The 16,617-nt window shown below is 40.5% G+C and overlaps 1 protein-coding gene and 1 pseudogene across 2 annotated transcripts; one reads left to right on the top strand and one right to left on the bottom strand.

Moving 5' to 3' along the window:
• Positions 1-375: 375 nt before the first annotated feature.
• LOC143590597 (endoglucanase 25-like) lies at positions 376-8,477 on the top strand. The gene is made up of 7 exons (XM_077071031.1): positions 376-381; positions 5,572-5,873; positions 6,084-6,399; positions 6,463-6,924; positions 7,562-7,697; positions 7,762-7,934; positions 8,069-8,477. Exons 1-7 carry the CDS (start codon positions 376-378, stop codon positions 8,468-8,470), a joined length of 1,797 nt encoding a protein of 598 aa, XP_076927146.1. The 3' UTR covers positions 8,471-8,477.
• A 1,977-nt stretch (positions 8,478-10,454) lies between these two features.
• LOC143590600 (DEAD-box ATP-dependent RNA helicase 3, chloroplastic-like) lies at positions 10,455-16,248 on the bottom strand (annotated as a pseudogene). The gene is made up of 11 exons (XR_013145498.1): positions 16,166-16,248; positions 14,874-15,168; positions 14,549-14,664; positions 13,480-13,894; positions 13,272-13,370; positions 12,408-12,632; positions 11,956-12,333; positions 11,711-11,857; positions 11,528-11,623; positions 10,690-10,967; positions 10,455-10,614 (listed from the first exon to the last, which is right to left on the bottom strand). The product of XR_013145498.1 is annotated as a DEAD-box ATP-dependent RNA helicase 3, chloroplastic-like (transcript).
• Positions 16,249-16,617: the final 369 nt, after the last annotated feature.

Genomic DNA, 16,617 nt, shown 5'->3' with positions numbered 1-16,617 from the left:
ACGTATCATTAAATCGAAATCCTTTTCTGTGCTTTAATTCACTTATCCCGAAGCTTTAATACTTCGTAAACATCACTAAATATTATATATTTCGTCTATAATGCAATCCCCGATCGTTCGGGCTTCAATAACCGTTAATCGGTTAATCGTATTTCCAATACGATTAAGTGTATAATCGAGTATAATTCGTACTATGAATCATACATACTTGTATAAACGCATCATAATTCACATATTCATTATTAAATAACACATAAATAGTATATACCGGTTAGGGTATACCTGATTTTGCCGGAATCGTTACATTCTCCCCCCGTAAAAGAAATTTCGTCCTCGAAATTTTTGCTCGACAACTACTTCTTTTTGCGGAAATAGATGGGGGTATTTCTTCCGGAATTCGTCATTTCGCCGCCAAGTATATTCTGGGCCTCGTTGCGAATTCCATCTAACTTTGACCAACGAAATCTTGTTGTGTCTAAGTTGCTTGATTTTTCCGTCTACTATTTCTACGGGTTCCTCTACGAAATTGAGTTTATCATTTATTTGGACACCCTCTAAAAGTAACACCGATGTCTCATCCGCCAGACATCTTTTCAAGTTCGATACGTGAAACACGTTGTGAACTGCACTCAGTTCATCGGGTAGCTCTAATCGGTACGCTACGGGACCGATTTTTGCAGTAATATTGAAGGGTCCAATATATCTCGGGGCTAACTTCCCCGCCTTTCCAAATCTGACTACACCCTTCCAAGGTGATACTTTCAAATATACTTTATCATCTTTCTCAAACGACAGTGGTTTTCTACGGGTATCGGCATAACTCTTCCGCCGATCCCGCGCGACCTTCAGATTGTTCCTAATTTCAAGGATTTTGCTGGTCGTTTCCTGGACTAGGTCTGATCTAATAACCTGAGTGTTGCCCACTTCAGTCCAGCAGAGTGGTGATCGGCACTTCCAACCATACAATGCTTCGTAAGGCGCTGCCTTTATACTGCTATGGTAACTGTTATTATAGGAAAATTCAACGAGTGGGAGATGTTGACCCAATTTCCTTTAAAATCCAGTACGCATGCACGAAGCAAATCCTCCAGGGTTTGGATGGTCCTCTCAGACTGACCATCGGTCTGAGGGTGGTAAGCTGTGCTTAGATCAATACGCGTTCCCAGCGCTTCTTGCACAGCTTGCCAAAGCTTGGAGGTGAAATGGCTATCCCGATCGGAGATGATTGAGATGGGTATCCCATGACGAGACACAATTTCATTTATATAAATCTGCGCAAGTCTCTCTGTGTTATAATTATTTCTAATCGGGATAAAATGTGCCGATTTGGTTAATCAATCCACGATTACCCAAATTGCATCATGTCCTCGGGACGTTTTAGGAAGATGTGTCACAAAATCCATCGTGATTTTCTCCCACTTCCATTCGGGAATTTCCGGTTGTTGTAACATTCCCGAGGGTTTCTGGTGCTCTGCCTTAACTCTCGCACAAGTCGTACATTTACCGACATACGTTGCGATATCCTTTTTCATACCCGGCCCCCAGTAGAACTCCTTCACATCCTTGTACATCTTATCTGATCCCGGATGTATGGAATATTTTGATCTATGTGCTTCGTCCATGATTAATTCACGAAGATCATGGAGGGTCGGGATCCAAATCCGACTTTTGAAATAGAGAATTTCGTCCACGCGCTGTTCGAAATTCTTCTCATTGCCGTAAAGTCCCTCCTTTTCCAATTGTTCCTCTTTCAACGCCTCACGTTGAGCGACTCGAACCAGGTCCGAAAGGTTCGACTGGACTATCATCCCCAGCGCTCGCACTCGCAATGGCTTAACCCGATCTTTCCTACTCAAGGCATCGGCTACAACGTTAGCCTTGCCGGGGTGATAACGGATGTCACAGTCATAATCGCTCAACAACTCGACCCATCTTCGTTGCCTCATATTCAGTTCTTTCTGGTCGAATATGTGCTGCAAACTTTTATGATCGGTGAAGATGGTGCACTTCGTACCGTAGAGATAATGTCTCCAGATTTTAAGTGCGAAGATAACCGCTCCCAGTTCTAAGTCATGAGTAGTGTAATTTTTCTCATGTACTTTTAACTGTCGGGAAGCATAGGCTATAACCTTATTATTCTGCATCAACACGCATCCTAACCCTCTACGCGATGCGTCACAATATGCAACAAAACCATCGTCTCCATCGGGGAGACTTAAAATCGGCGCTTGGCACAATTTTTGCTTTTACGTTTGAAACGCCATTTCCTGCTCTTCTCCCCATTCATACTTTCGATCCTTTTGAGTCAGGAGAGTTAAAGGTTGTGCTATGCTGGAAAAGTTTTCTATAAATCGACGATAATATCCGGCTAAGCCTAAGAATTGGCGGATTTCCTTTGGCGTTTTAGGCGCTTGCCAATTCTTAATTGCTTCAATTTTACTCGGATCAACGTGTATTCCTTGATGGTTTACAACGTGACCGAGGAACTGCACTTCCTGTAACCAGAAGTTACACTTGGAGAATTTTGCATACAACTTCTCCTGATCCAGAAGCTCTAATATTATTCTTAAGTGTTGCTCGTGCTCTTCTTTACTTTTCGAGTAAATCAGAATATCGTCAATAAACACGATGACGAATTTGTCGAGATAGGGTTTACAGACTCGATTCATGAGGTCCATGAACACTGCCGGCGCATTTGTTAGCCCAAAAGGCATAACTAAGAACTCGTAATGGCCGTAGCGAGTCCGGAATGCGGTTTTTGGGATATCCTCTTCCTGAATTCTAACCTGATGGTATCCCGATCTAAGATCGATTTTTGAGAAATAGCTCGCACCTTGCAGCTGGTCAAACAGGTCATCAATTCGAGGAAGAGGGTACCTATTTTTAATGGTTAACTTGTTCAACTCCCTGTAATCAATGCACATTCTAAGGCTCCTGTCCTTCTTTTTCAAGAATAATACAGGTGCACCCAACGGGGAATAACTAGGACGTATAAATCCTTTATCCAACAATTCTTGCAACTGATTGGATAATTCTTGCATCTCGGATGGTGCAAGTCGGTAGGGCGCTTTAGCAACAGGGCCAGCTTGAGGTAATAAATCGATTCTGAATTCGACCTGTCGGGTTGGCGGTAATCCAGGAAGTTCTTCTGAGAAAACTTGTGGAAACTCGCGTACTACCGGGATATCCTCCAACCGCTTCTCCTCAGAATCTGTGGCCGTCAAGCTCGCTAGATACGCCACGCATCCCTGGCGTATATATTTTAACACCTTAAGGTGGGATATAAATGGTATCATTGTGCCTGACTTCTCTCCTTGCACTAACACCTCTTCGTCATCCGACACCCGGATCTTGACGATTTTCTTTTCACAGTTTATTTCCACTTTGTTACGTGCTAACCAATCCATTCCCACTATCACGTCAAAACTACCTAATTCTACCGGTAATAAGTCAATCAGGAAGGATTGATCGTTCAGAAAAAAAAGGCAATTCCGAACTATCTGATTAACTATCATGGTTTTACCGTTAGCGACTTTTACGGTGTAAGGTTCTATGGTTTCACTAATCGGAAGGTTTGCTATCGATAGGAATTTAACAGAAACAAAACTTCTATCAGCGCCTGTATCAAATAATACAGAAGCGTAATGATCAGAGACGAGGAATGTACCTGTCACTACGCTGGGGTCCTGGCGTGCCTCGTTCGCCCCCATCACGAATGCTCGGCCTCTCGCCGGATTGGACGACGATGCCTGACCCGTGGTTTGCCTCCCAATTCCTCCCTGGTTCAGTCTCGGACAGTATCTCTTGAAGTGATCTGTGCTGCCGCATTCAAAGCAAGCACGGCTAGTGGTCATCATTTGGTTTCCTTGTGGGTTTTGTTGTCGGGCTGGTTGGGTCCTAAATGGCTGCGCACGGATAGGTTGCGGTTGTCGGTTCAGGTTGTTCAGGTTTGCCCTACATCTCGGTGCGTAGTGTCCCTCCCTGCCACACCGGTGGCACACCACCTCTTTGCACACGCCACCATGGTGTTAACCGCATTTCCCACACTTAGGAAACGTTCCCTTCTGCGGTTCTTGCCTTCCGCCTGAACTAGTCATGGCGTAGTTCTGGGCAGCGGGCCTAGCACGTTTGTCTTGCTGCTTCCCCGGGGTCCTATTATCATACGTACCTCGCTTTCCTCCGGCAGACTCTCCTGCCACCTTCAGTGACCCACTCCTCACGAAATCTTATGTGACAATACCAGCTTGCGTCACCGCACCCTCAAACGTCTGGTGTCCCCAAGCGTTGACTATACTCCTTACTACTGGAGTTAGTCCCCATATATAACGCTCCACCCTCTTTGACTCAGGGGTGACCAACCACGGCACCAATCGCGACAATTCATTAAATCGGTTCGTATAACCCAACTGGTCTGCCCCCTGCATCTCCAAGTTCCACAACTCGTTTTCTAACTTCTGCAGTTCGTTTTTCGGGCAGAAATGTTCCAGTACAAGGGCTTTGAGTTCTGCCCAAGTCATGCGGTTTGTCGCTGCCTGACCGCGAGTTTGCACTATTGTGTTCCACCATGTCAAGGCATGGTCCGTGAACGTGCAGGTATCATACTTAACAATGTACTCCTCAGGGCAGTTACTGATGTTCACAACCGACTCTATTTTCTCAATCCACTTAACCAACCCATTGGGTCCCTCAGACCCGCTAAATTCTAGGGGTTTGCACAACATAAAATCTTTAATTGAACATCCCCTTGTTGCAGGAGTCGGTTCAGTGCGGTACGTTTCTACATTGGGTATAGGGCCATTACTGTCTGTAACGACCACCCTAGGCGGCGCGTCATTACTCGGAATCGGGTTAGCATTCGGTGGAGGATTAACATTTTGTTCCCCAGCATTATTGGTGGTCGTTTGATTGCTCGCAGGGTCTGGATTGGTCGTATTGTTAATACTGGCGGCGATGCGCGATACTATATCCGGTATCGCCGCCTCTAACTGTCGAGCAATCAGACGACTCACATCCACTTCTGACATTTGAGCTGACCGTTTAGGTGCCATTCTACACAACATTAAGAAAAATACATATAATTAATACAAATTCCAATCTCGATACACAACACATATTCCATTCCTTAATAAACATTAGTACATTTTACATAATCATCAGTACACATTACATTAACGTCAGCCTATAGATTAAGTTTTCATACATCAGTCCTACATCGGCATCATTTCGACATAACCCGCTATGGGTCAGTGCTTGAATGATACATCAAGAATATCTACAATGGTATCCCCAAAAAAAAAAGACCCCCTATGGGCTAGTGACTGTACTATAACTACCCAAGATTCACTCTATGTTAGCATCGTCACTAACTGCTAACACAGAGTATCAAAAAGCGGACCCTGACTACTACCACCCTAACATGATCTAAACACGGTGGTATACCAACCAAACCAACACTGCCACCATCCCCACTAACACTGCCATCAAACCCCGGATCCGTGTTTCCATCCGGTCAATCATCCTCTGGGAGTATGCGTCCTCCCTCCTCTGGGAGTATGCGTCCTCCCTCCTCAGCTGAGCAGGCACTTGAACGACTTTGATAAGGCCGCGGTGTCGCGGTCTTTAGATGAGACCCAACAGAGCTGGCTGTTGGGTCCCAAAGAAGAGAAAAAGAACAAGTATGTTGATCTGGGCTGTGTTATTATCAGCCGTAAGATCTTTGTTTGGACGGTTGAATTTGTAGTAGCAGCAGGATTTATTGCTGGGTTTGTTGCATTGATTGTCAACACTGTTCCTAGGCATCACAAACACCACCCTCCTCCGGATAATTACACTATTGCCCTTCAGAAAGCTCTTATGTTCTTCAATGCACAAAAATGTAAGTTTTGTTCTTAATTTCCGTACCTCGGTCTATTAACAAATACTCATCAAATGTTAAAGACTCTAAAAGATCTAATTCAAGAACGAATTGATATAACTCACCACACGATGAATTTGCATTGAATGACTCTCAATCTGATAACAAGGAAAATAAAACTCTTCTTGTATGATCTTTTTTTAACTTATTATCTATGTTTGATACATGCATCAGGAAAACTCCCAAAACATAACAATGTTTCATGGAGGGGTAACTCATGCTTAAATGATGGCAAGGATGATAAGTCTGGGGCGGTCTTGAAAGATCTTGTGGGCGGGTATTATGACGCTGGGGACACGATCAAGTTCCATTTCCCGAAAGCCTTTGCCATGACCATGCTAAGTTGGAGTGTGATCGAATACAAAGCAAAATATGAAGCTGCTGGTGAGCTCGATCATGTTAAAGAGATTATCAAATGGGGAACCGATTATTTCCTCAAAACCTTCAATTCTTCGGCTGATACAATCAACCAAATCATTTCTCAGGTTAGTATGTTTTTAATGACTTTAATGTTCAGATAATCAAATCTAAACAATATAATGTTGTAGGTTGGGAAAGGTGATACATCAGGAGGAACCAGTGATCCCAATGATCATAGTTGTTGGATGAGACCCGAAGACATTGATTACCCTCGGCCTGTTACCGAATGCTCTAGCTGCTCGGACCTGGCTGCTGAGATGGCAGCCGCTTTAGCTTCTGCATCTATTGTTTTCAAAGACAATAAGTCATACTCAAAGAAGCTTGTTAAAGGTGCTGCAACCCTGTGGCAGTTTGGTAGAGATCAACGCGGGATGTATAGTGGTGGTGGAGCCGATGCTGCAACGTTTTATAATTCGAGTATGTATTGGGATGAGTTTGTATGGGGTGGTACTTGGATGTATTATGCAACCGGGAATCAATCGTATCTATACATTTCTAGCCACCCGAAACTTGCTAAGCATGCTGGCGCGTTTTGGGGTGGGCCCGACTATGGTGTTCTTAGCTGGGATAATAAGCTTACTGGAGCTCAAGTAAGTTGATTAAAACTCATTTGATTCTGATTATGTCTAATAGCAGGTCAGGGGTGCAAAACTCGGCACGAACCCAAACACGGCATGGGCCTGAAAATCGTGTTGGACATGTGGACCCGACGATGGCACAAACATGAACTTGTTTAAACCGAATTTTTTATTTTTTATTTTTTTGCATATTATCATTTTATATTTACATTTAACAAAAAATTCAATTTTTTTTAAACATTTGCATTTTGGTAATAACATCTTATATCTATTTTTCTTTTTAAGTTTTAGATTTTGGCATAAAATACCAACCAATATAATTTATGAAATAAAACACAGTTATAAAAACTAAAAATAAAAATTTAGTGTGTTAGACAAGTCAACATGTGAACCCGTTGACATGAACACAATTAGTTTAGCTAACCGGTTTGTGGGTAACACGTGGACCTAATTTATAGTATACCCAAACCCGTGAATTCATATTAGGTTTTTGTCGTGTAAGAAATCCGCACCCCTAGTTGGGGTGTTATAGTTGTGGACTTGTGGTATTAAAGCTCAGGCTCTTTCTTGTAGAAAATTTAAACCTTTGAACTAAATCTTCTATTGATTATCCATTGCTTATTGATGATCTATTTTGTTATGTTTTTAGGTCCTACTAACGCGGTTGAGATTGTTTCTGAGCCCGGGTTATCCGTATGAGGAAACATTGCAAACATATCATAACCAGACAAGCATTGTCATGTGCTCATACTTGCCATACTTTTCAAGTTTCAACAGAACAAAAGGTAATGCAGTGACTAAATTCACTTTTCAAAACATCATACTGATGGTGATTATCGTTCGGTGCAGGTGGATTGATCCAGTTAAATCATGGGAGACCGCAGCCACTTCAGTATGTTGTAAATGCAGCTTTCTTAGCTACCCTCTACAGTGACTACCTCGATGCTGCAGATACGCCTGGATGGTATTGTGGGCCCAATTTCTACTCAAGCAACGAACTACGCAAGTTTGCAAAGACTCAGGTACACGTTACAGCTAGCGATGGCAAAATGGGTAACTTTTAGTACCATGGTTAGATTGGGTCGGGTTGATAAAAAACATTCGTTTGTACATTTTTAGTACTATGTACTAACGCGATGTTTTGTTGGTATGGTAGATCGACTATATCCTTGGAAATAACCCGAAAAAGATGAGCTATGTTGTCGGTTTTGGCAACCATTATCCGAAGCAAGTCCATCACAGAGGTGCATCTATCCCCAATAACAGGATCAAGTACAGCTGCACAGGCGGGTTTAAGTGGAGAGATGCTAAAAGCCCAAACCCGAATACTATAGTCGGTGCTATGGTTGCTGGGCCCGACAGGCACGATGGTTTCCACGATGCGCGTACAAACTACAATTACACAGAACCGACTCTTGCTGGAAATGCTGGTTTAGTTGCAGCTCTAGTGGCCCTTTCGGGTGACCGAACAACAAAGATAGATCAAAAAACTATGTTTTCAGCAGTGCCACCAATGTATCCGAATCCGCCGCCACCACCGGCTCCTTGGAAGCCTTGAGAACACTGATTCGGCTCTAGTGAGTGTTGTTTTGACTTACAGTGACCAAGATTTTGCTAGGAGAAAGCAAGCTGGCATGTGGATGTGGGGGTACCTGGTGATTTACTTATGAAAATGGAATGTGTTATTATTATACATGTATAGTTAGTATGTTTGTTTTGGCATGTAAACATTTAAATGTATGTAGAGTTTGATATAATGTTGGTTTTCAAATGAAATCTTTCCTGGGGTGATATTTGTGTTATTAACATAAACATAGTTTATTGTGACTGGATTTGATAATTAAAATAAAAGGAATTTAAATAATGCAAATTAAGAGGTGGAGAGTATATGCTAATATAAAAGTTTAAACGTAAGTCTAGATTTAAGTTGTGTTACCAAATTAAAAAAAAAAACTGAAATTCAAATTTTCGACATCAAATTCACCATGCGATATGTTCTGAAGAAGAAACTCGTTTAGCTACTACATACATCAAGGTTAGGCGGAACAGGGCTGAACGAAATGCATTTTACTACACAAAATCATTCTAGAGTTAAAAGTATTAAATGTAGCATGGCATATACATACCCTACAAACCAGCACTTTTAAGATATTTTCCCTAACTACTATACTATCTAAGATTTACTCATATAAAGAAAAAAAAAACCATAACTTGTGGTCCTCACTTGTCAGCTTAATAATTTGTAGGACATGGGAATGAAGTTCCTAACCAAGAAAGCATCCGAAACTTGTAAAACAATTCACCCAACTTGTTTTGCACTTTTACGTGTGTTGTGTTTTAGAAATAAAGCACCAACTAGACGGACCCTTATTATTATTATTATTATTATTATTATTATTATTATTATTATTATTATTATGTCAAGTGAGAATATTGGTTTTTCATGACACGTGTTTGATTCTTGCGCCCATCATTTAGTTTGGGTTGAATCAGGTGATAATGGGACATTAGACTGATTATTAGATCCTTGAACATGAGTTTTAAATGAAGAAGAAGAAGAAGAAGAAGAGTTGTCGAAACTGAAAGCCAAGAAGAAGAGATTGAATGACGTAGTATAGTATCCCCTGCTCATGGCTTTCACCTTCAATCCACCCGTAATACCAATCCAATTGGGGTCCCAAAACAACCTTCAATCTATGTTTATTCTTTTTATCTTGATTTTATATAAGCACAAACCCATCGTGAAAACCGAACCACAATTGCCCCTGAAAGGATATGAAAAAAGACCGAAAGGATGCATAGTTGATTGATGAACTTGTGCAGAGGTGGCACGAAGGCATTGGGAAGTGGTTACGGGGCTGCATAGGAGTGCCCATTGCGATTGGAGCTTCAGTCATAGCTTACTCGTGCTCCCCACAGTTACACAGCCAGAAGCTGCTTATGATTAGTAAAAGGGGTGGTGTTACTTGTTTAGATGAATGATCTCAAATAATACACACTGATAACAGGTTGAAGGTTTATTATTTTGGAGGTAATGAATCATACTAGTTGATTCGGGATAGTCGATGTAGATGTTGTGAAATCTTTAACATGCTTTACTTATGTCATTGTGTGTAAGATGTGCATTCTTTCTTGTATGATTTGTCACAACTCGTTATCTGTTGAAACAAACATGCAGCCTGCCTGACAGCCATTTTTCAATGAGCTCTGACCAAGTTCAAGTTCCAGTTTTTGGTCTGAACTGACTAAAACCAGGCAGACAGAACAGCATTAAGATTGTAAGGATGAATGCATTAGTTATAGTTGGGATTGTTCTAAATCAAGATCAACTGCCTTTGCATTTGACTTTACAATCAACATTTGTCCGATTCCCGAGTTCACAAATAGATTACAAAATTTATCTTTACCAACACCAGCACTAGCGGATCCAATACAATAACACAATCAGACAACAAAAGATAGCCGATCAGACCGCTCCATCATGCAAGCAAACAGTTGGTTATCTGTTGTCGACGACGTTCACCAAGACTGAAACCACACTGACCGGTCAACACCCTGAGGCCCCGACTGCATCCTCCTTTCCAACGGCTCCTTAATGGATCAAACCTCACCAGCCCGGTCAACTAATAGTCTTGCTTTGTGGGACATTCAGATGCCCTGTGCCCAGACCGCCCACAGTGGAAACAGGGACCCACAAAATTTCTGTTACATTTACAAATTAATTAATTACCACTCACCATATAACATATTTATTTATTATTACTAAATGTATAATACCTGTCCCGGTTTCCAGATGATGATGGAGCGCGTCTTCTATCACTAATCAACCAATCACTTCCCGTCGTTCTCGAGCCACCACCTGACCAACTACTGCTGCCACCTCGGCCGCCAGTCCAACCGCTTCGCCTGAAGCTATTATTCCCTTCATCACCCGATGAGAACCGACCATTGCCACCCCACCCTTCCCTTCTTCCACCTTGTGAAGTACGTCTCTCGTTGTTTGAAAACCTACCATAAAAGTCACTTGCTGGGCTATCATCTTCCAAAACAGGCAACTGCAAGTAGTACAGTCATATTAGAGTTGACGCTTTTCACCGCTTGCTTATTAACAGTTATAATTCTAACGGGTCAAACATCTAAAAGTAATAATAAAAATTTCTTAAGCAGGAAATCTGTCACAGGCAAATTCCACTGAATATGTATTTTTAAAGAATAAAACATGGTAAATTATTTTATTCAAAATTCAGATTTTTACTGAAAACAAGCAAGCTTTTTTGTCATCGTTTTTATACTATAAAATTTTGTTGGAAATAAAAAATATTAACAAAAAATAAAGCGCTTGTGCCAATACAAAAATTGCTAGACGTCCGTTTTTTATGTCTCCACCTAGGAGTGTGAACGAAGCCAAGCCGGGCATGAATTACCCGAGATAGGGTCGCTAAATGCTCCATGCTCGATACGAAGTTTGAGATTATTTAAAGCCAGTTTGAGACCGAGCTGCATATGCAAGCTCAGGATTGGCTCGCTAACACCGCTAAGGCAACTCCAACAAGTATCAATCAATAATGTCAGAAACCAACAAAGCAGTCATTATCCAAAGCTGAACAGAGTTTACCTTGTTAATTTTTGTAACGGTAGTGCGGGGTGGTATCTCCTTGGATAACAGATTTTTGGCAATGTCTCCAGGAAGATCAAAAACCGCACCTTGAACCTGATGATACACAACATATATATACACATTACTAAAAGCAAAGTCTTGTGAAAGTGTGAAGCATTAACCATTAGGTCACGCGTATACCTTCTTGTCTGCTATGACATGTATTTTTCCAAGTACACCAGCAGCAGTAGCATAAACACTGGACAAGAATCCAGTCACTGTTCTAGCCGACATGTACCCTCTTACTGATGAATCACAATCCTGTGTCATTTGCAACGTAGTCCAACCCTATTATGCAAAAGTGTTTCATGTCAATCAACTCAGCCTGACAAATTTTGACCCCATAAAATGACCCGTTTCTGAAACAAGTGATTGTTATAATATACCTGCTCGTGCGTGATAAGAGAACGGGATGACGGAGGTTGAGAAAAACCGCTCATGTGTGCAAGTGCAGCAGCAAGAGCACGTGTACCCTGCTGATCATATAATTTTTGTGCGGTTGGTGTGAAGAAGTCAATGGACTCGTTATGAACACCCGAAAGTGTAGCAATCACTTGCTCTGCTGAAGAATCCAATACATCTTCGACACCTGGCGGGCTAATAAACTCAAATTTGCACCCCACGTCTTGCTTGAGCGTTTTGACCGTTCGCCTTTGACTATTTGTGTACATCAAAATGGCCTTTCCTTCTTTCCCCGCACGCCCAGTTCTTCCAGACCGATGCACAAAAGTCTCTGGATCGTTCGGTAGTTCATAGTGAATAACCTGAGAAGCAGTCAATGAAAATCAACAATATGTAACGAGGTCAGTACTAAAAGATTATTGAGAAGGGGGCGTACTAAGTCAACGTTTGGAATATCAAGTCCGCGAGACGCGACATCGGTGGCAACAAGCACAGTAAATTTTCCTTGTCGAAATCCGTTAAGTGTTCTTTCCCTTTGGTGTTGAGATATGTCACTATGTAACGCCTCTGAAGCTATACTACTAGTCAATGACATGGAAACCTCGTCTGAGTCCCGTTTTGTTTGAGTGAAAATAATTGTCTTCCCACCTTTTGCATATACCTAAAAACATTTAAAATATTAAAACTATTATATTTTTCATCAAACAAAAATTTGGGGTTTTCACAGTCCGGCCCAGCCGGTTTGGACAATTCTGGGCCAAACCAGTAACTACAGTTTCAGAAAACAATAAACCACACCGGCTGGGTTAGATGGATTAGACGAATCCTCCTTTTTGGCGGTTTGATGATTTAAACCAATATTTTACCTTTTCTAAATCGTTAGTTTGTATTAGGGGTATAAACGAACCTAGCCGAGACCAAGCTGGACTCGTTTAGAGCTGTTTACTGAAGCTTGAGCTCGACTCAGGCTCGGCTCATTTATTATATACCAACTAATTTACCTAGTTTGTTTATAATACATATATATTTCTTAATCATATAGTTTTATATATAACATGATAGATATTACTAAATTATTTGTATCATAATATTTTGTATATAATAATTACTATTATATAAAGATATATTAAGATAGTAAAAAAAACTATATAAATAATAGGCTCACTAGGCATGCGAGCCAGCTCAAAGCTCGGGCTCGATAAGTGAAGCCCGTGCTAGTCATTTATGCAAGCTTATTTTAAGGCTCGAGCTCGTTTATACTCGGTTAAAAGTGAAGGAGAAGGGGGGGGGGGTCTCATACCATGACAAGATCACCAAGCATTGACCGCTTTGTAGTTGAGGTGGTTGGTATAGCATAAAGCTTGATACCTTCAGCCAGCTTTTCATCTTGATCACCAACCTTTTAGACCGAAAAACGGAGAAAAACATTAAACATCACACAAATAAAAAAAGATCAAATGACAGATTTCATAGGCAAAAAAACATGTTATAATAGTTTCAAAACTCACCAAATCAATTGTCAAGGGCGTTTTCAAGTACTTCCTTGAAAGCTTTTGAACCCAACGAGGCATCGTTGCTGAAAAAAGCATACTTTGCCTTTGTGGTGGGAGTTTTTCAAGGATCGTTTCCACATCTTCCTCAAAGCCAACAGCAAGCATTTGATCGGCTTCATCAAGAACCAAGAACTGAACCTCTCCTAGTTTAAGAACATTGCTGTTGACCAGGTCAATGAGTCTTCCCGGAGTGCCAACCACTAAGTCAACGCCACGTGTGAGTTGGTTTTTCTGTAAAGTGTAAGAGACGCCACCGTACACACAAACAGTGCGTAGATACGGGGCGGACTCTTTGATTTCGTTTTCTACTTGCTTTGTGAGTTCTCGGGTCGGTGCGAGTACTAAAACTCTTGGAAGACGTCCCGCAAGCCTTTATATAAGCATGAATTATATACTATTAAGAAGGTTAGAGCATCAAAAATAGTATTGAAAAGACACGTTGCAATAAATAGCAACACACTTTCACATCAAATCCGAAAAAACATTAAACAAAATAATCAGCTTTATAAAGTATTATATGAAATTTTGGATTGTCATATTTTACATGTTTAAATAAACGGGTCGAGTTCAGAATGACATGTTTAAGTAAACAAGTCAGCCCATTCGACTGAAAGACCAGCCCGTCAACCCGTTCAGTTAAAAGGTTGGCCCATCAAAGTTTAGTTAAAAGTCGACCCGTTTCATTAAAAGGTCAACCAACCAATCCGATTAACCTATTAATACAATCAATAAACCCTTTTATAACCTTTTAACACATTTACAAGTTGATTACAATGCATCAACCCATTTGAGTTGTTTAGGTAAACGGGTTAAACAAGTCATGTAATATTTACTCATTGAACATGAGTTAAATGTGTCTAGGTTAGGGTGGATGTGTTTGACAAATGACACGAATAATTATATAGGTTATGTTCGGTTTCAACAATTCAACCTGACAACTAGACACGATTTACACCCATAGTTTACAAAGTAAGTTACTAAAGTTTATGAAACGAAAGATGTAAAGATTTTGTTGCTAAGGTACCTGTTTCGGTTTTCTTCATCCTCTTCGGTGACTCGTTTAATAATAGGAATTGAAAAGGCCGTTTTTGCACGCCCGATAATATCTCGGCCTTCAAGTGCAGGAAGCAATACAGCTCTCTACATTGACAGTAAGAAACAAATAAAGAGTATACTTGAAATGGATAAAGTTAAACCCTAGTAACAAAAAAAAAATGGAGTTGCTTGAAATGGATAAAGGTTAAACCTTTTGAACAAAAAGTGTGAGAAATTAGAATGGATAAGGTTAAACCCTTAGAACAACATTACTTGAATTATAAACAGAAAACATATTTTATAATAAAAATTACTTGAATTGGGAAAAGGTTAGTAATCCCTCTTTAGTCAAGAGTTTCCACCAAACCCAGTTTACTAACAGCAAGCTCATCATTATCATTATCATTATCATTATCAATGGAGCCTTCAAATTCCAACTCATCATTATTATTATTATGAAAGAAAGCAAGATCCCCAAATGCCTCTTCTCTAATAACTGAATTCCTGGCAGAAACCGCCGACGCGGAGATATTGTGGCGGAGTGTGAAGTCGGAATGGGAAGGATAAGAGGGTGGTGGGTTTGGAGGTAAACAGAGGACACGCCGATGACTGAAGATGACATCGTGGTGGAATTTGGGAAGGTACAAGGATAAGGGTAGTGACTAGTCAGTTGAGAGGGTTAACTATGTCTATACACCTCTGCCTTCTATATATACAAAATACTCTTTCTTCTCTTTTCTTTTCTTTTCTTTTCTTCTGTTTCCTATCGGCTCGGTTAATGACTTTGTTCGGTTTTCTGTTTTTTCCTTTTTATCCCTAAACGAAAATCAAATCGAACTGGTTTTGGCATAAAATAGTTTAAGGATAAAGATACACCAGCAACGAGCGATTAAGAGATGGTGATCCACGATGCGGAACTTTGGTCGTGACGCTAGGGTTTTGTCTTTGGTATTGACGATGAGTTATTTGGATGTTAGAACTTTGGTCTAGGGTTATTTTTAAGTGTATATGGTTTAGACATTGGCTTTGAAAAAGATTGGGTTAAATGGTTAACATATAAATTAATTGGTTCGGTTTAACCCAATAAACGCATCCTAAAATAACATATACACAAGTTGAACCAAAAATCGAATTCTAAATTCGGTTTCGGTTATAACCAAATTGAAAACTGAATTCTGAATTTGTATTAGGTTTTTTGGGTTACAGACACAATTCAGTTTTCTTTTTTTCATTTTCTAACCTCTTTTGATTTTACATGTACTCAATTAACTTGATCCAAATAAATTTGTTACCTGGATAGTTGAAAACCAAAACCGATTGTTATTAGGGCTGGGTATCAATTTAACCTTTAAATATCAAAACCCCCGAATAACCAGAAACTCCATTAACTCAGTTAACCTAAACTATGCCAACTCAACTTTTAACTTGCTATAAAGAACTCATGAATACCATTAACTCTCCTAATAGTATGAGGTTTGTATTCTTGTGTTGAATTAAATTAACTTTTCAAACAGTATGACATGGTTTAAATCTTCCCGACCAAAAGTGTTGAATGTAAATAAATATTTTTAAAATTAACATGTGTCCAACCCCGGAACTAGCTTACCTGACAAACCCAATAGTCGAACAACCCAACCCTGATGAACTTAATTGTGTTCCTGGTCGGTTATCAGATACAGTATCACACATAATAAAACAAACAATTTGACCCGAACTATCCGAAATCCAAATTGTAGAGGTAAGGTCCTTCACAAGAAGGGAAAAATCCACATCTGCGGAAAGACCAAAACAAGCAACAAAGCCACCCACAGAAGGATAGAAGCGAATGAGGAAAGACATAGCCAACCACGAATTCTAGAACCCTATAAGGGGATATATATAGTACACAAAGGACAAGCGTGCACGAAGAGCCTTCAGGAGAAGCCAACACCTTAATGTCGGGAGACAAACATTCCACCCACCCAGCTGTCTCAACCAATCAGGCACCTGCAATGTGCCAAAACACAAGGAATAGTATCGAATACAGTATAACACATAATAAAACGAATAATTCGACCC

This window comes from Bidens hawaiensis, unplaced genomic scaffold, assembly GCF_021521415.1.
Source record: "Bidens hawaiensis isolate Kalapana, Puna unplaced genomic scaffold, B.hawaiensis_p1.1 tig00038681_1, whole genome shotgun sequence".
NCBI lineage: Eukaryota > Viridiplantae > Streptophyta > Magnoliopsida > Asterales > Asteraceae > Bidens > Bidens hawaiensis.
This window is presented reverse-complemented; position numbering and strand designations above follow the sequence as displayed.